Source organism: Sabethes cyaneus, chromosome 1, assembly GCF_943734655.1.
Source record: "Sabethes cyaneus chromosome 1, idSabCyanKW18_F2, whole genome shotgun sequence".
NCBI lineage: Eukaryota > Metazoa > Arthropoda > Insecta > Diptera > Culicidae > Sabethes > Sabethes cyaneus.
Genome location: NC_071353.1, coordinates 74,292,523 through 74,313,367, shown reverse-complemented (window position 1 = coordinate 74,313,367; position 20,845 = coordinate 74,292,523). Strand labels below are relative to the sequence as shown.

The window sequence follows — 20,845 nt, the reverse complement described above, 5'->3', positions numbered from 1 at the left end:
GCTCGGCCTAAACGCCATCTATGAGCACTGAAGCAAAAGAGGAACATTTTCCATATACTAAGTACTTGAGTCACTCTATGGTGGATTACTCGTGACTGCCTACCGATATCAAGATTCGGTGAATTGGGTCTAGTAGCTGAGACCTCAAGCAACTCAGAAAATACTTAGTTGCTCGGCCTAAACGCCATCTATGAGCACTGAAGCAAAAGAGGAACATTTTCCATATACTAAGTACTTGAGTCACTCTATGGTGGATTACTCGTGACTGCCTACCGATATCAAGATTCGGTGAATTGGGCCTAGTAGCTGAGTCCTCAAGCAACTCAGAAAACACTTAGTTGCTCGGCCTAAACGCCATCTATGAGCACTGAAGCAAAAGAGGAACATTTTCCATATACTAAGTACTTGAGTCACTCTATGGTGGATTACTCGTGACTGCCTACCGATATCAAGATTCGGTGAATTGGGTCTAGTAGCTGAGACCTCAAGCGACTCAGAAAATACTTAGTTGCTCGGCCTAAATGAGTGCGAGCTACCAACAATTCACGTAAATGTTACATGAAAAGTGTGATGGATGAGAATTACCTATGTTTTCACGTAAACTTGACGTGCCGATTTTTTTGAGTGTATCCCCATGAAGGATAGGGGGAGTGTCCCTAGCCATGGCCTCCCTGCTTGCATAGATCACTATGGGATCGTAAAGGCAACTACACAAATACGAGCGGAGATAGCGGCCTAGAGTTGGGGCCCAACAGAAATGATTAATTCAACCAACCAACACAATGAAGAAGGAGATAGCGGCACGAAGGAGGGACCCAAGAGTATGAGTACACCTCAAAACAAAAACAGCAACGGCTGTACGCCACAGGAGGAGACGAACGTGTTTGCGAGAAGTGGAAGGCTACAACGATCACCAGTGCCGAACAAGGATATACTGACGAGTAGAAGCAGTAGTGTGCCTCCAGCAGAGCAGAAAGGAGGGCACATGACGCTGATTCAGATGCTCACGCCAAAGCCTGGAGCTTTCGCCCCTCGAGACGGGATGATGGAGATCAGAGCGAAAATCGACGAGCTCTACGAGTTCGTTAAGGAGAGGCATAACGTCCACACGCAGATCAAGCAGTTGGTGGTGAGCATTAAATCTGCTATGACTACAGTTGAGTGCGAGCATATGAAACTCGAGGCTAGAGCTTTGGCTGCTGAAAACGCACTTAGCTAAGCCGCGAAGAGAACGGCTGAACCATCATAGACGCCTAAAAGACCTCCAGTAGTGAATTCTCGCACGGACAAAAGGAAGAGGGAAACGCCTGTTGAAGAAGAGGAGCAAAAGAAAGCTAAGAACGAAGAGGAAGACAATCCGGACCAAAGCGAATGTAGTGGATGGCGTACCGTCGCAAGCAAGATGGAGAAGCAGAAACAAAATGAAGTGGAGAATGGCGAGCAGAAGAAGCCCAGGCCTCGGCGGGAGAGGATTAAGGGTGTTGCGCTGGTTGTCGAAGCGAACGCCAACGTTTCGTACGCAGCGATCCTCCGAAAAGTCAGAGAAGCCCCGGAGTTGAAGGAACTTGGAGAGAAAGTGGTAAGAACCAGGCGAACTCAAAAGGGAGAGATGCTTTTTGAACTGAAAAAGGATCCATCGATTAAGAGCGCGGCTTTCAAGCATCTTGTTGCCAAAGCACTTGGAGACGAAGCAAACGTGAAAGCGCTTTCCCAAGAAACCGTGATCGAGTGCAGGGACCTCCCAGTAAACATTTTCATATGCATATCAGAGTAACAAATGGGTTAAATCTACTTATATATACCCTAAAAAATCGTATCTGATGCACAAAACCAGCATATGCGTACTAATTTGGAGGCCATATACGTACTACAAAATATACGTTAACAATTCAACTTTATTAGTCTTTGTGTGCGTCAAGATCCGACTCAAAGCGATTAGTTTCATAATGCTATACAATTCTGTGCTGGAAGTCGTAGGTCAATCACTTGTTGTCGTCAAATACGATAGAATATAAACTTGTGTGCGTTTCATTAGGCTACTTTTACGATCCTGAATTTATTAAAAGTCAATAACGATAATTTTCGTACATTGATATACGAGTTGGTGTTTGCTGGGCTCTCTTCCAGCCACGACAGAACAGGATGTAAGGAATGCGTTGAAGGTACAGTGCGAATTGGGCGACGTACCGATGGGAATCCGGCTCAGAAAGGCATATGGTGGGACGCAGACGGCGACGATTCGTCTCTCAGCGGTAGCAACGCCCAAATTACTGATGAAGGGTAAAATTAAAGTTGGGTGGTCAGTGTGTGTTCTGAAAGCCATCCCTCGTGTGACCAAGGAAATGGAACGTTGTTTCAGGTGCTGGGGCTTCGGTCATCAGGCGCGTAACTGTGAAGGTCGGGATAGATCCAGATCGTGTCGGAAATGCGGCGAGAATGGCCATTTTGCAAGCGACTGCGCAAAATGCGCACTCACCGAGGTGTATGCTCTGCAATAATTCAGAGAGAAATGACCACACGACGGGAGGCTTCCAATGCCCAGCGTATAAAAAGGCGACGGCGGGTCAGCAGTGACGGAGGTGACCCAGATTAATCTCTATCATTGCGACATAGCACAACAACTGCTGTGGCAGTCGATAACGGAGTCGTGCGACGCCGCGATAATTGCAGAGCCGTACCGAATTCCTCCCGGTAACGGTAACTGGGCAGCTGATAAAGCAGCAATGGCTGCAATACACGTAATGGGCAGTTTCCCCATTGAGGAGGTGGTTTCTAGTTCGTATGAAGGTTCCGTGATTGTCAAAATCAACGGGATCTACGTATGCAGCTGTTACGCACCCTCAAGATGGACCATGGAGCAGTTCCACCAGATGCTGGACGCGCTGACCGAAAAACTCATCGGGCGAAGGCCGATCACCGTTGCGGGAGACTTTAACGCATGGGCTGTGGAGTGGGGGAGCAAATGCACCAACGCCAGAGGATACAGTCTGTTAGAAGCCCTGGCTAAGATGGAAATTGCACTGTTCAACGAAGGTACCGTTAGCACCTTTCGTAAAGACGGCCACGAATCCATCATTGATGTCACTTTTGGCAGTCCATCCCTGATGCCGAACATAAATTGGAGGGTCTGCGAAGGGTATACCCATAGCGATCACCAGGCTTGTTATTTCCTCACTCATTGTGCAAAAAGTGCAACTTTTTTTGTTCAACACAATGAGCAGAACTGCTTTCAGAAATGAGAAATAAATCCACACAATGAGAAACAGACTAAACACAATGAGAAAAACTGACGCGCAGAAAAACTTCTTAATGCGCTCTTTAAATGAGCAACTTTCGGTTTTGCTCCCGGTCCTCTCAGTAGCTACAGCAGTAAACGTGGAAATAAAACAACCGGTGCGCGTACAGCCAACTATAGACTCAGAGGCGTCAAGACAATCAAAAGTCGTTAAATTTTGAATCTTAGCGGAGAATTGCCTTTGTTTATAATGGGACTTTCCTGTTGGTGCGCGGCAAGAAGCAAATGTATGAGAATTTAAATGTTGCCATATCTAAATAACATTTTTCGCACTGTTGCCGTTGTGACATGCCTAACCATATGATGCAGTTGCGTTCACGGGCAGCTAAACTCAACTGAATATACTAAATGTAAGAATCATGATTCAACTGCATTAATGGATTAATATTTTTCTGATGGCAATGACCGCTACTGACAATCGTCGTTTTTTCTCAACGCACTACCCATGTTAAAACTACCCGTAGTTGTCATACGTCAGCGCATCGCATCAACGTATTCAAAGTGTATTAACATTCTCCTCAATGAGTAGCACAGTGTGCGGTTGCTCATACAACTGCGTTCAGCAAGAAAGAGCACAGTTAAAATGAAACGGAGCAGAATAAATCGCGTTGAAGACTGAGCACAGTTTGAATTTTTCTCTTCTCTTTTTTTCTTCTGAGGAGGTGCCATCCCTGGCGATCACCAGGAGATTAAATTTAGTATCGGCCGACGAAATCCGGCGATAAGACAGAAAGCCAGAACCTACGAGCGGAAGTGGGAGACGACGGCCTTTGACAGGGATCTTTTCGTCGAGGCACTCCGGGTGGACAGTGGAAGATCGATCCTGAATGAGAACGAGTTGACAGATATATTGGTCAGGGCATGTGATGCTACCATGCCCAGAAAACAGGAACCGAGGAAAGAGCGGCGACCGGCTTATTGGTGGAATGCAGCAATTAGCCTCCATCGTGCTAGTTGTCTCAGAGCCACAAGACGCGTCCAAAGAGCCAGAACTGAAGCAGATCGGGAAGAACGTAGCGCTGCGTTTAGAGTGGCCAGGGCTGCATTGAAACGGGAGATAAAACAAAGTAAACGCAACTGCTTCAAGGAGCTGTGCCGAGAAATAGACGCCAACCCCTGGGATGACGCGTACCGAATCGTTATGGCAAAAGTAAAAGGTCCTGTGACAATTAGGGAGTTGTGTCCGAATGAGCTGAAGGTTATCGTGGAGGGACTTTTTCCGACGCACGCCCCTACGATGTGGCCAACAATACCGTACGGTCCAGAAGAGAGGGCTAGCGCTGATGGTCTGCAAGTCTCAATAGATGAAATAGTAGCAGTGGCAAGACAACTAAAAATGAAGAAGGCCCCTGGTCCTGAAGGGATTCCTAACGTGGCTCTTAAGGCAGCAATACAAGCGTTCCCGGATTTGTTCAGGACCGTGCTGCAGAAATGCTTAGAAGATGGTAGCTTCCCGGACCGATGGAAGATCCAGAAGCTAGTGCTGTTGCCGAAGCCAGGGAAGCCTGCGGGGGATCCAGCGTCATACAGGCCGATATGTCTACTGGATACATGTGGGAAACTCCTGGAGAGGATAATCCTGAATAGGCTTACGAGGTATACAGAAGGTGAACACGGTCTGTCAAACATGCAGTTTGGGTTCCGGAAAGGGAATTCCACGGTGGATGCAATTCGGACAGTGATCGAGCGAGCCGAGAAGTCGTCCAAACAGAGGCGAAGAGAAGATCGTTTTTGAGCCGTTGTACCGATCGACGTAAAAAACGCCTTTAACAGTGCCAGTTGGGAGGCCATTGCCGAATCGCTGCATAGAATGCATGTCCCGGGATATCTATGCAGAATACTGAGGAGTTACTTCAGGAATCGGACGCTGGTTTACGAGACCGCCGAGGGGCGCAAGACGATGAAAATTACGTCTGGAGTCCCACAAGGCTCCATCCTTGGCCCAACGCTCTGGAACGGGATGCACAACGGTGTACTGTCTCTGAAGCTGCCTAGAGGCGCGGTGATCGTCGGCTTTGCAGATGACATCGTGCTATCGGTGACAGGCGAGTCACTGGAGGAGGTAGAAACGCTGGTGACAGAGGCGATTAGAACTATCGAGAACTGGATGCATGGTGCAAAGCTACAAATCGCCCACCATAAAACGGAGGTTCTGCTGGTTAGCAACTGTAAGGCTGTGCAACATGCAGTCGTCACCGTCGGAGAGCACATTATTACTTCAACGCGCGCGGTCAAGCATCTGGGAGTAATGATAGACGACCGGTTGAACTTCAACTGCCACGTCGACTACGCTTGCGAGAAGGCGGCGAAGGCTATCAATGCGATAGCCAGAATCATGCCGAATTGTTACGGGCCGAGTAGTAGTAAGCGGAGACTGCTGGCTAGTGTGCCATCATCGATACTGCGGTATGGAGGTCCAGTCTGGATCGCAGCACTACAATCGAAGCGGAATCGCGAGAAGCTGAATAGTTTCGACTCATGGCTGTAAGAGTTGCCAGTGCATATAGAACAATATCGTCGGAGGCAGTATGTATTATCGCTGGAATGATCGCCATCAGCATCATGCTCGTGGCAGATAACGGCTGCTACGGACGAAGAAACATCAGAGGAGCCCGGAAGCTGGCGAGAGAAGAGTCGCTGAGCAAATGGCAGCAAGAGTGGGATAGGACCGAGAATGGTAGATGGACGCACCGACTCATACCGGTTCTGTCAACCTGGTTGAACACGAAACATGGAGGCGTCGGGTTCCACTTGACGCAGTTTCTCTCGGGTCACAGTTGCTTCAGGCAATACCTGCACCGGTTCGGGCACGCTGCGACCCCACCCGGAATGCAGAGAGACGGTAGAAACACCACAGGGTTTTTGAATGTCCTCGATTTGCCGTGATACGAAGGGAGATGCCGCCCCTGATGGTGGAGAACATAGTAGGCGAAATTTGTCGGGAGGAGAGCGTATGGAATGCCGTCACCGGCGTTGTAGCACAGATTATGTTGCAACTGCAACGACAGTGGAGAAACGACCAGCGAACTAGCGAAATCCCGATTAGCAGACAATCTTGACAGACGCATCGGTGGAGTGACGAGCGTGACGGAGCAAACCAAGCTTGGACAGAAACACTACGAGGGCGGCCGTGAGAGGATAGATGTTATTTTGATCGCTATCCCTGGATCGGTTCGCATCTTGATAGATGAAGTGGTAGTGTGGTGGCGAACTCGACGGAGCAGTGCTGAGCCCAACAAGAAACCCTGCGAGGGTGGCCGTGAGGAGATGGAAGTCATGACGGTCGCCATCTTTGAATCGGTATACGTCTCGACAGGTGCAAGGAAAGTGGACGGTAAAGGAGAATGTAGTAGCAACAAGAATGGCAAAACCCTGCGAGGGTGAATGTGAAGGAGTACAGATACAGCCTCCCCCCGAAGTAATACTTAACGGTTGTTTCGAAAGAAACCCTTTTTGTAGCAGACCTTTATTTTGTGTCGCTCAAACTACAATAATTTTATTGATAAAGTTTAACCATTATTTTCATTCTTTTCGTTTACTTACAAGAAGTGGTTCTAATGCCTCCTTTAATCTTTCGCTTTCCACTCCTGCTTCACGCTATAACGATCAATGAACAAACTCTAGCTGACTTATTTGATTTCCAGGTTCTACAGATAAACACGGTAGGTAATATGGTAAGTATTTTCTAAATCTATGATCCACTTTTTCAGCAACTTACAATTTAACAGGTTTAACAGGTGAGTACGTTTTCTTCCGGCTAACCTCTAACTTCATGGGAATCGCGTTCTGCAGGTAAGTATAACTTTAATCAGCATCATTTATCGTCTATTTCATTTTCTTACTTACAGGTCAATCTTCTCCCTACTGTAAACACTAAACCGTACCTCAGCAATCTGTTTATTTTTATATATCACTAATTTCTTCTCACTTTAGTTTTATTTCTCACCGGTACAATGTTCTTCCTCTTAATTTTTCTGTAAGTTTGTTTACATTTTTTCTTCCACCGTACACGATATTAAACGTCAGACCAAGGGTCTGTCAGCCTGCTCACATTGCGAACATCAGGCCAGGGGTCTGTCAGCCAGCCTGCTTAGCCAGGGGAGTGCCGTGTTGCAACACCCCCGCCCGTAACATCCAGTGTACTCCTGATCGTTCTGGATTTACTTAATCTCCAACACTGCCAAGTACGCCTCTGTACACGCCTTCTAATCTATTCGCTTGCTGGATTCGTCCGTCGGTTCGCATGATCACCGCCTCTGCTACGCTTCTCTTCCGCCGTTTGCTACACTTCTCCTTTCGGCGGCCCACTACCACATTGGAGGGTCCTAGGTTGTCGAAGCCTAAACATCTGCCCGGCCGCATCTCCGATTTTATGCGCTTATACGGACGTTTCTTGCCCATTCGTCTATCCTCGATAGATTCTTGGTGGACTGCTATCCTTGATTCTTCAAGAGCGCAGTGGTTTTTAGGCAAATCATGAAGGTCTTCTTTGCTAATATCCTGGTGGAAACCAATATAACAGTCTGTATCAGCTAACGTGGAACATTTTGGTCCGTACACCGTCCACCCTAACTTACATCTCACTGCGATTGGCTCCTCAGCTTCACCCGCCTTCATTTCTAAGGGGGCGAAGGAGTGAATATTGTTGAGTCCGATCAGCAGTTTCGGTTGTCCGTCATACGACTCAATTGGCAGATTTCGCATGTGTTCGTAACGTGTGGCTACCTCGCTCGAATTTAATTTTTGACACGGCAGCATCAGTTTCGGTACAGTCCGAACACTGTGCAACAGCAATTTCTTATTCGCGCCCACTCCAACGCCTGACGCCCATATATTCATCCGCCGAGACTCTGTTTCTTCTCGCGTGACGTCTGCTGTCCACCTGATCGTCAAACCCTCCTGCTCACCGGTGATGCCCAACCGATTCGCTAAGTTATTCTCCACCAATGTCACTGAAGCACCCTCGTCGAGGAACGCTAGCACTTTAATTGGCTTATTGTTACCGCTGTACAACCGCACCGGTATCATTCGGAACATAACCGACTCGCTTGACTGAATGTGCGCATTAAATCCCGACACGTTTCCGATCGGGTGCAGCAATGCATTATGCTGTTCGTTGCAATCTCCCACATTGCAGCGGATTTTAAGTCGGCATTGTCCACCGTGTTCATTTAGGCACACACAACACAATTTTTCGCGTCTCACCAGCTTTAACCGATCGGAATACGAAAGCCTTTTAAATTCTGGACAGTTCCTCAGACGATGGTTCGTGTTCTGGCATACCTTGCAGGGTTTCAGGATCTTACGCTCGTTCGCCTCAATACTCAACGTATCGGATTCGTTGCCATCAAAAAATGTTCTATTCTCCATCAGCTTCACTTTAGCAGACTGTCCATTTCCGTTAGATTTGAACTCTGACTCATTGTCGAAGCTGACGTTAGCTTCACATGCATGAGGAAGTTCGTCAGGGTACGCAAGGTAACTTCCCTTTTGTGCCTCTTATACCGAACCCATTCTCGCTTATCGGGGTCGGGTAGTTTGTCGACCAAGTCCTGGATCAACAGCGGATTAACCAGATGTTGTTGAAGTCCCGAAGCTTCCAAGTGCTCACACAGCTGCTCTACCGCGTTTCCGAAGGGAATGAAACTAGCTAGCTTGTCCGATTTTGGTGATTCTAGTCTGCGGACTTTATCAAGCAGACTTTTAAGCAGTTGCTCCGGACGACCATAGTGCATACGAAGCTTTTCGATCACTCTTGGGACAGACTGCGGAAGAAGCAGCTGCCCACTGACCAAGTCTAGAGCATCGCCCGTCAGAAACTCTTGCAATCGAACCAGGTTTTCATGGTCCATATAACCGCAGATCTCGTTCGAAGCCTTGTAAGCCGCGTAAAACAGTGGCCATTCGGATGGCTTACCATAGAACGTAGGAAGTTTGTACGCTAAGCCCCTCCTTGCTGCCAACTGTGCTTTCGTAGGCCCAACCTGCTTCTGCTCTATCATGGCGACATTGTGCGCCATAGCCGATAATTTAGACTGATCGCTGTCACGCTCGCAATCGTCGAACTCATCTTCGGAACCCTCTCCGGCATTTCCTTCTTCAGGTTGCTTCAGCTTTTCCACTTCGGTCTGTTTCCGCGTGATCTTCGGTGACACATTCTTCAGTTCGCTCAACTTCCGGTCCAGCTCTGCTACTTGCTTCTCAAATGCCAATTGATCAGCTTTCATTCGCCTTATCTGCTCGCACTTTTCTTTGAGAACTGTTTCCCGCATCAGTCTGTTATTTTTCTTCTTCTTCCGATTGCATCTTTCTTTCCATTTCAATCCTCTTTTTCTCCATTTCCAGCATCATTTTTCTCTCCATTTGCTTCAACATCATTTCTGCATCCAATTCCTCCTCCATCCGCTTTTGCTTTTCCTTGAGTGCTTTTATTTTCTGCTCCATACTGGAAACGCCTTTTCCCGGATCGACAGGAAGTTGATCAGCTTCGTCCGTATTCTTACGGCCCTTACTCTTCCTTTTGGAAGCCTCTTTCAGCTGCTTTTTGTACTCTTGAGCCAGCTGCTGGCAAGCCGCACCCTTACAGTACCACTTAGCTGACTTTGATATGTCGACTCCTCCTACACAGCGGGACTGAAACCATTTTTCGCATCCATCACATTCTATCATTTCTTCATTGATAGTTGACGGTCCACAAATTTCGCACGGCGTCGCAGTCAAGTTCATCTCCGTTTCGTCAGCAGTAGATTCAGCATCGGAAGACGTATTTCGAGGTTGGATCGACATCTCTGTGTCCTATATGTGACACCTTCTTTTTGAGAATGTTTCGAAAGAAACCCTTTTTGTAGCAGACCTTTATTTTGTGTCGCTCAAACTACAATAGTTTTATTGATAAAGTTTAACCATTATTTTCATTCTTTTCGTTTACTTACAAGAAGTGGTTCTAATGCCTCCTTTAATCTTTCGCTTTCCACTCCTGCTTCACGCTATAACGATCAATGAACTAACTCTAGCTGACTTATTTGATTTCCAGGTTCTGCAGACACGGTAGGTAATATGGTAAGTATTTTCTAAATCTATGATCCTCTTTTTCAGCAACTTATAATTTAACAGGTTTAACAGGTGAGTACGTTTTCTTCCGGCTAACCTCTAACTTCATGGGAATCGCGTTCTGCAGGTAGGTATAACTTTAATCAGCATCATTTATCGTCTATTTCATTTTCTTACTTACAGGTCAATCTTCTCCCTACTGTAAACACTAAACCGCACCTCAGCAATCTGTTTATTTTTATATATCACTAATTTCTTCTCGCTTTAGTTTTATTTCTCACCGGTACAATGTTCTTCCTCTTAATTTTTCTGTAAGTTTGTTTACATTTTTTCTTCCACCGTACACGATATTAAACGTCAGACCAAGGGTCTGTCAGCCTGCTCACATTGCGAACATCAGGCCAGGGGTCTGTCAGCCAGCCTGCTTAGCCAGGGGAGTGCCGTGTGGCAACAACGGTAGTTCCGGGGGGGTTAAGGTCAGATGCCCGTGAGGTTTTTAGTGGGTTAGAGTCTCACACTGTGCCACGTGATGTAGCAATATATCATTAGTGTGCCTGGCATTTTACGTGAGTTTCCTCCCGTAAAAAAAAACACACACACACACCCAAATGTGATTCAATATAAATATCGGTACATATTTCCCATTTTTCACTTTGATATACGTAAGAAAATGTTAGCTGGCAACTCAAAATGACTTTTTAATTTTCCGCTTTTTTCCCGGTTTTTTCGATATAATTTGTTTGATTTTCCCGGTTTTTTAATCGCGAAAGATAAGAAAAATATTTTTACTTTTATTTATTTTTCCCTGTTTTTAGGAGTTTGTGCAAAGAAAACAATGTTCAATTTTTTTTAAGTCGATTTTTATCGAGCATTGCGATTTTTTTCTGTGAGAAATTTAGCTTTTTGCTTTCTAATACGTGTATCATTATGGACGCGACCAATTACGGAGTGCAACTACGGGCAGTCTCCCTAAGCTAAGCTAATACGTGTATCATTCAGGACGCCTCTCGTATTTTTTCGTTGCCGGCTGCCTTTTTTCGTTGTCGGCACATTTTCAAGTTTCAAATATCAGGAGACCAGCAGCGCCTATAGTTTGTTGTATTAATCGACTTAATTGAAGTAGCAGTCAAAAGTATGAAATACAATTAAGCACCAGGGATGGACTGCATTTCAGTCGAGATGCTGACCCACCTTTATCAGTGCCCATAGATGGCGTTTAGGCCGAGCAACTAAGTGTTTTCTGAGTTGCTTGAGGACTCAGCTACTAGACCCAATTCGCCGAATCTTGATACCGGTAGGCAGTCACGAGTAATCCACCATAGAGTGACTCAAGTACTTAGTATATGGAAAATGTTCCTCTTTTGCTTCAGTGCTCATAGATGGCGTTTAGGCCGAGCAACTAAGTGTTTTCTGAGTCGCTTGAGGTCTCAGCTACTAGACCCAATTCACCGAATCTTGATATCGGTAGGCAGTCACGAGTAATCCACCATAGAGTGACTCAAGTACTTAGTATATGGAAAATGTTCCTCTTTTGCTTCAGTGCTCATAGATGGCGTTTAGGCCGAGCAACTAAGTGTTTTCTGAGTCGCTTGAGGTCTCAGCTACTATACCCAATTCGCCGAATCTTGATATCGGTACTCTGAAACAAAAACCATCGGATATCGGGGTAACGCCGAAAGTAACGCATAGTAATTTCGACCAGAACACTGCTTAAGCTAAACAGAAATCTTTTCTGCAAAAATTCACTGGTGTGTCCTCTTAATTTTACCCTCTAATATGGTAACAATTACCATGATTCTTGTTTTAGTGTAGGCAGTCACGAATAATCCACCATGTGCGACTTAAGTATCAAGAATATGGTGTCTTCAATATTTCCTCGAGTGCTTTTTTAGTTATTTAGAGCGTGTTGAGCCGAGAATCATAAAATTTTCTCATTTTTCTAGACTTTTAGGTGCTCCTAGCTAGCTATTTCAGTTTAACTTTTCTCATGGCTAGGTTTTCCGAAATATATTTGCTTTCATATTAAGCGCACGTTGGTTGAATATCCCTAAAATGATTAATATAAGCTATTTGTACCTTACCTCATTTTATTTTATTTATTTTATTGTTTTTATTTTATTGTTTATTTGATTTAGTTTATTGTCCTTTATTTTATAGTCCTTTAACATAATGCTTTGGGTCGACCAACTTAAATACTCTCTGATTTGCCTGGCTGGAGTCAAATAGGTATCCCTAAAATTGTACTCATAATATTATACATATAGGATAATGCTTTTGCAGCAATTTGTTTCTTACCTTATTTTTTTATTTAGTTAGTTTTTGATTTGATTTTTTTTGGTTTAGTAATCTGTAGGGAACGAGCCGAGTTAGATGAATCAGCGTAAAACAAATCTAATGAAACTGAATTATTTACTTGAGTGTAACTGAAACCCCTTGCATAGGAAGGTCATTGAGGTCTCAGCTACTAGACCCAATTCACCGAATCTTGATATCGGTAGGCAGTCACGAGTAATCCACCATAGAGTGACTCAAGTACTTAGTATATGGAAAATGTTCCTCTTTTGCTTCAGTGCTCATAGATGGCGTTTAGGCCGAGCAACTAAGTGTTTTCTGAGTTGCTTGAGGTCTCAGTTACTAGACCAAATTCACCGAATCTTGATATCGGTAGGCAGTCACGAGTAATCCACCATAGAGTGACTCAAGTACTTAGTGCATGGAAAATGTTCCTCTTTTGCTTCAGTGCTCATAGATGGCGTTTAGGCCGAGCAACTAAGTATTTTCTGAGTTGCTTGAGGACTCAGCTACTAGACCCAATTCGCCGAATCTTGATACCGGTAGGCAGTCACGAGTAATCCACCATAGAGTGACTCAAGTACTTAGTATATGGAAAATGTTCCTCTTTTGCTTCAGTGCTCATAGATGGCGTTTAGGCCGAGCAACTAAGTATTTTCTGAGTCGCTTGAGGTCTCAGTTACTAGACCCAATTCACCGAATCTTGATATCGGTAGGCAGTCACGAGTAATCCACCATAGAGTGACTCAAGTACTTAGTATATGGAAAATGTTCCTCTTTTGCTTCAGTGCTCATAGATGGCGTTTAGGCCGAGCAACTAAGTATTTTCTGAGTCGCTTGAGGTCTCAGTTACTAGACCCAATTCACCAAATCTTGATATCGGTAGGCAGTCACGAGTAATCCACCATAGAGTGACTCAAGCACTTAGTATATGGAAAATGTTCCTCTTTTGCTTCAGTGCTCATAGATGGCGTTTAGGCCGAGAAACTAAGTATTTTCTGAGTCGCTTGAGGTCTCAGCTACTAGACCCAATTCACCGAATCTTGATATCGGTAAGCAGTCACGAGTAATCCACCATAGAGTGACTCAAGTACTTAGTATATGGAAAATGTTCCTCTTTTGCTTCAGTGCTCATAGATGGCGTTTAGGCCAAGCAACTAAGTATTTTCTGAGTTGCTTGAGGTCTCAGTTACTAGACCCAATTCACCGAATCTTGATATCGGTAGGCAGTCACGAGTAATCCACCATAGAGTGACTCAAGTACTTAGTGCATGGAAAATGTTCCTCTTTTGCTTCAGTGCTCATAGATGGCGTTTAGGCCGAGCAACTAAGTGTTTTCTGAGTTGCTTGAGGTCTCAGCTACTAGACCCAATTCACCGAATTTCGATATCGGTAGGCAGTCACGAGTAATCCACCATAGAGTGACTCAAGTACTTAGTGCATGGAAAATGTTCCTCTTTTGCTTCAGTGCTCATAGATGGCGTTTAGGCCGAGCAACTAAGTATTTTCTGAGTCGCTTGAGGTCTCAGTTACTAGACCCAATTCACCGAATCTTGATATCGGTAGGCAGTCACGAGTAATCCACCATAGAGTGACTCAAGTACTTAGTATATGGAAAATGTTCCTCTTTTGCTTCAGTGCTTATAGATGGCGTTTAGGCCGAGCAACTAAGTATTTTCTGAGTCGCTTGAGGTCTCAGCTACTATACCCAATTCGCCGAATCTTGATATCGGTACTCTGAAACAAAAACCATCGGATATCGGGGTAACGCCGAAAGTAACGCATAGTAATTTCGACCAGAACACTGCTTAAGCTAAACAGAAATCTTTTCTGCAAAAATTCACTGGTGTGTCCTCTTAATTTTACCCTCTAATATGGTAACAATTACCATGATTCTTGTTTTAGTGTAGGCAGTCACGAATAATCCACCATGTGCGACTTAAGTATCAAGAATATGGTGTCTTCAATATTTCCTCGAGTGCTTTTTTAGTTATTTAGAGCGTGTTGAGCCGAGAATCATAAAATTTTCTCATTTTTCTAGACTTTTAGGTGCTCCTAGCTAGCTATTTCAGTTTAACTTTTCTCATGGCTAGGTTTTCCGAAATATATTTGCTTTCATATTAAGCGCACGTTGGTTGAATATCCCTAAAATGATTAATATAAGCTATTTGTACCTTACCTCATTTTATTTTATTTATTTTATTGTTTTTATTTTATTGTTTATTTGATTTAGTTTATTGTCCTTTATTTTATAGTCCTTTAACATAATGCTTTGGGTCGACCAACTTAAATACTCTCTGATTTGCCTGGCTGGAGTCAAATAGGTATCCCTAAAATTGTACTCATAATATTATACATATAGGATAATGCTTTTGCAGCAATTTGTTTCTTACCTTATTTTTTTATTTAGTTAGTTTTTGATTTGATTTTTTTTGGTTTAGTAATCTGTAGGGAACGAGCCGAGTTAGATGAATCAGCGTAAAACAAATCTAATGAAACTGAATTATTTACTTGAGTGTAACTGAAACCCCTTGCATAGGAAGAATACCGTCATACGAACGATGAGAGACAAGGAGAGAAATGAATCGTTCAATATGAGACTTACGCATACTGTGGCATGATATAGCATGCTCTAAACAAGTCAGTTTTTGGACGAACGTAGACTTTGACGGACGTTGTTCCGTATTCCGGAGGGTTCGGTTGGAAATAACCGACGGACACGACATTGGCGTAGTGCTCCCAAATAGTGAGTATAGTAAATTGAATATATATAGTGGCGTCTGGTAAACGCCTATTCCAGAAAATTTAAAAGATGCTTGTGCGCATCTGGTTGTTTGCCGAACTGCCTCTGTGAGGGCTATTTTTTGTACATACTTGTGTGTATGATTCGCGTGCCTCTGGGAAGGCAAAATAGTTTACTAAAACACGCTGGTATGCGTTGTTTGATCGCCTCTGGGAAGGCAGCGTAAATTTGTTTGTATGCGATAGCTCCCCTGAGAGGGACTTTTAGCATCTCGCTTGAGCGCGTCTGACTATTGGAATGATTGGAATACGCTGATTAGTGGCGTCTGGCAAACGTCCATCTGAGAAAGTTGAAAAGATGCTTGTGCGCATCTGGTTATTTTTTAGCTGCCTCTGTGAGGGCTACTTTTGGCATATGCTTCGCGTGTATGATTCGCGTGCCTCCGGGAAGGCAGAATGGTTTACTGAAACACGCTGGTATGCGTAGTTTGATCGCCTCTGGGAAGGCTGTGCGTAATCGTTTGTGTACGATAGCTCCCCTGAGAGGGATTTTTGTAACTCGCTTGTGTGCGTCTTACTATTATTGGAATGCGCTGGTGTGCGCGAATTAGGCGTCTGGCAAAGGTCTATTTGAGAAAATTGAAAAGATGCTTGTGCGCATCTGGTTATTTTTTAGCTGCCTCTGTAAGGGCGACTTTTTGCATATGCTTTGTGTGTGATTCGCGTGCTGAAACACGCTGGTATGCGTTGTTTGATCGCCTCTGAGAAGGCTGTGCGAAATCATTTGTGTATAATAGCTCCCCTGAGTGGGACTTTTAGTAACTCGCTTGTGTGCGCCAGACTTTATTGGCATACGCTGGTGTGCGCGTATTAGTAGCGTCTGACAAAGTTCATCTGAGAAAGTTGAAAAGATGCTTGTGCGCATCTGGTTATTTTTTAGCTGCCTCTGTGAGGGCTACTTTTGGCATATGCTTCGCGTGTATGATTCGCGTGCCTCCGGGAAGGCAGAATGGTTTACTGAAACACGCTGGTATGCGTAGTTTGATCGCCTCTGGGAAGGCTGTGCGAAATCGTTTGTGTACGATAGCTCCCCTGAGAGGGATTTTTAGTAACTCGCTTGTGTGCGTCTTACTATTATTGGAATACGCTGGTGTGCGCGAATTAGTGGCGTCTGGCAAAGGTCTATTTGAGAAAATTGAAAAGATGCTTGTGCGCATCTGGCTGGTTTTTGAACTGCCTCTGTGAGGGCGACTTTTTGCACATGCGTATTTTTTGCGTGTGATTTGCGATTATGATTCGCGTGCCTCCGGGAAAGCAGAATGGTTTACTGAAACACGCTGGTATGCGTAGTTTGATCGCCTCTGGGAAGGCTGTGCGTAATCGTTTGTGTACGATAGCTCCCCTGAGAGGGATTTTTGTAACTCGCTTGTGTGCGTCTTACTATTATTGGAATACGCTGGTGTGCGCGAATTAGGCGTCTGGCAAAGGTCTATTTGAGAAAATTGAAAAGATGCTTGTGCGCATCTGGTTATTTTTTAGCTGCCTCTGTAAGAGCGACTTTTTGCATATGCTTTGTGTGTGATTCGCGTGCTGAAACACGCTGGTATGCGTTGTTTGATCGCCTCTGAGAAGGCTGTGCGAAATCATTTGTGTACAATAGCTCCCCTGAGTGGGACTTTTAGTAACTCGCTTGTGTGCGCCAGACTTTATTGGCATACGCTGGTGTGCGCGTATTAGTAGCGTCTGACAAAGTTCATCTGAGAAAGTTGAAAAGATGCTTGTGCGCATCTGGTTATTTTTTAGCTGCTTCTGTAAGGGCGACTTTTTGTATATGCTTTGTGTGTGATTCGCGTGCTGAAACACGCTGGTATGCGTAGTTTGATCGCCTCTGGGAAGACAGTGCAAATTTGTTTGTATGCGATTGCTCCCCTGAGAGGGACTTTTAGTAACTCGCTTGTGTGCGCCTGCCTTTTCGGAATACGGTGGTATGGGCGTATTAGCGGTGTCTGGTAAACGTTCATCGGAGAAAGTTGAAAAGATGCTTGTATGCATCTGGTTATTTTTTTAGCTGCCTCTGTGAGGGCTACTTTTTGCATATGCTTCGTCGAAAAACACGAATCTGATCCTGATATCTTTTAGCTGCCTCTGTGAGGGCTACTTTTTGCATATGCTTTGTGTGTGATTCGCGTGCCTCTAGGAAGGTAGAAATAGAATAGTTTACTGAAACACGCTGATATACGTAGTTTGATCTGGCCTGTAGAAAATCGCTTGTGTGCGAAGGTTTCCCTGAGAGTTGATAATGAAAATGATGATTGCAATGACGGAAATAATTATGGTAATGACAAAACTGATTCTGGTGATATTGAAAGTAAGGATTGCAATGAAGAAAATAATTATAATAATGACTAAAGTGATGATGAAAATGAGGTAAATGATTATGGTAATATCGAATCTGACGTATGTGATGGCTGTAATGACGAATATAAAGATAGAAATGAAGTAAATGATGATGGCAATGACGAATCTGATGAAAGAGATGATTGTAAAGACGAAACGAAAGCGATGCTAATAACGAAAATGACGATGGTAATGCCAAAATAGCAATGGTAATGACGAAAATGATGAGGGTAATAACGAAAATGATAATGGTAATGACGACAATGATAGTATTGATGATAGAAAATGATGACGATAAAAATGATAGTGATAATGACGTAAATGATGATGGTAATGTCGAAAAATATGTAGACGATATTGACGATTTGGTTATTTCAATGATGTTAGTTTTGTTGACCTGGATGATAATCATTTTGATCATTTTGATGATGCTGATGATTTTGAAGTCGTGGATAATGTTGACGGTTTAGATAATGATGACTATTTGATAAAGATGTTGATATAGATGTTGATTTTAATTATTTCGATGGCGTGAATGATGATTTTGAACGTTTTGATGATGTTGATGATTTTAATTATGTTAACGATTTTAATTATGTTAACGATTTTAATTATGATGGTGGTAATGGTAATGACGAAATTGATAGTGGTAATGATTAAAACGATGCGGATGTCAAAAATGATGATGGTCATAAGATTTTTTTTTGGTCAATTAATCAGAAGAGTAGAGGAGGGGGTGAATGTAGGGAACGAGCCGAGTTAGATGAATCAGCGTAAAACAAATCTAATGAAACTGAATTACTTACTTGAGTGTAACTGAAACCCCTTGCATAGGAAGAATACCGTCATACGAACGATGAGAGACAAGGAGAGAAATGAATCGTTCAATATGAGACTTACGCATACTGTGGCATGATATAGCATGCTCTAAACAAGTCAGTTTTTGGACGAACGTAGACTTTGACGGACGTTGTTCCGTATTCCGGAGGGTTCGGTTGGAAATAACCGACGGACACGACATAATCCACTGTCTGTACTGCAGTAAACATGAATATTTATTTTATTTTTAATTTTGGTGGGTGCCTTCACAACTTTAGTTCTAGTGCTAGCCATTTCAGGCGCTATCTTATATGTGTGCCGCTGTGCAAAAGTTGTCAGTTTTGGTGGTTAATTCATGGTGGGTGAATTCACACTGCTATTATAAACGCGGATCTCGCCCACCAAGTTTTACTGCCCTACAAAATGAAAGATTTCAAGTTGTAAATTGAAATCTTTCATTTCTTTCGGGTGAGAATCTTGGTGGGCGAGTTCACAGAAGTCTTGCAATGGTGTAAATAAATATAGCACATGCGAAAAAGAAACAGCAAGCCATTGCAAACGTTTCACTCCACAATACTGGCAGCAGATTCATCTGTCATGCGGGCACCTTTTCTGAAACGGCGCCCTTTTCGTTAAGTCGACTGTCAAACGCCGTTCGTTAATATATGGATAGCAGCCCTCTGATCTGAGGCCTGGTTGCCAATTTAGTAAAATATTTATTATTGAAGAACCGTGCTGCCAATTTCTCTGCGCGAACATATTAGTTGGGAAACTATAAGATAGTGGCGCTAGTGTATATTTTATCCAATAATTTTACGAAAATTTGTTCCTGAATGGATGTCTGTTCTCTGTGCTATTAGCGTTTGAAATATTTCATTCAAACGTTACACTTCTATTTCTCGTTTTTACAAAGTGCTACCCAGTCCCAGTATAGTAAACAAAGACGTAGTCCTACGTCAAAAGTTTGATATTGTTAAAAGTGATCATTTTAATAAAGCTCTCTCGGAATCTTATAACAGAATATTATCTGGTAGCTTTGTTAAAAACTTTCAAATGACAGTGACATCTTATTTATCTTTCAGTGTCCAAAGGTTCCGCGATCTTTAAACATAAGCAAGGGCGATTTATGAATCAAACTAACATTTATCCGAATCGTGCTTTACAAGCTGTGTCATCGTCATCAACAGATCGAAGCACTATCTTCTGCTCCAGAACTGATCTACGTGAATGCTTATCAACTAATTTCGAAGAAACTGAACTTCAGCCAACAACAATTTTTAACTCAGCAGAAGAGAAATTATTCTTCGAGAAGCATATTGCTTTAGGTTTAGATAAATGTATTGAAATCGCATTGGACACTAAAAATCAAAACTCAAACGAATGGAAAATGCACAGATCAAACCGTATAACCGCAAGTAATTGTTACAAACTATATACCTACTTACGGAACAAAAATCCCAACTGGGAAAGTAAGATTGAAGAATATTGGAGCATCAAGTCGTTAAACGTTAAGGCTGTCCAGTACGGTAAATATGCGGAACCACTAGCATTTAATTGCTACTTAAAGAAACGAAATCCTCTTTGTCGACGGTGTGGCTTAGTAATAAGCTCTCAAGAGAACTGGTTCGGAGGTTCTCCGGATAGAATTGATCCCATCTCAAAAGCATTGCTTGAGATAAAATGTCCAGTGAGCAAAGATGCATCGTTAGAAACCATTTTATGTTCTCCAAGTGTTGCTAAGTTTGCAAAGCATTTTCCACCTACAGGAAAATTCGTCTTAAACAAAAATCATGCTTACTATTGCCAAGTTCAATTGAACATGTGGATTTTGAATCTACAATCTTGCGATTTTATTATTTATTCATGCAAAGAGGATGACTTTGAATTAATTGAGGTTCCTTTTGATAAGGAGTTTGCTGTGAAAATATTGAATGATCTCAAGCAACTTTTCTTTCAGCGAATGTTGGGCATATTATTGAAACGCATTGTTAAATAGTACGAATGAAACGAATAAATAGTAATTCAATAATTTTTGGTACACATAGTATCCTATAAAATCCTAGTAATTTACATAAGACCTATTATTTCTCTATCTCTAATTTATTTTTCCAATTTTTAGCAGCTAACTTGTAATCCACAATCTTCAACTTAATAAATTTGGCCGCTAAACATAGTGAATCAACAATCAAAAAATAACAGTTTGCATCAAATTATGATTATAACTATTTAACTGATTATAACTATGATTGC

At 43.2% G+C, this 20,845-nt stretch overlaps 1 protein-coding gene across 1 annotated transcript in view; it reads left to right on the top strand.

Moving 5' to 3' along the window:
* LOC128745832 (uncharacterized) overlaps positions 1-20,591 on the top strand; it is a 31,488-nt gene extending 10,897 nt beyond the window's left edge. Inside the window, exons 4-5 of the mRNA XM_053842904.1 lie at positions 19,559-19,625; positions 19,678-20,591. Coding sequence (XP_053698879.1) covers positions 19,559-19,625; positions 19,678-20,591 — 981 coding nt within the window. The remainder of the gene's footprint in view (positions 1-19,558; positions 19,626-19,677) is intronic.
* Positions 20,592-20,845: the final 254 nt, after the last annotated feature.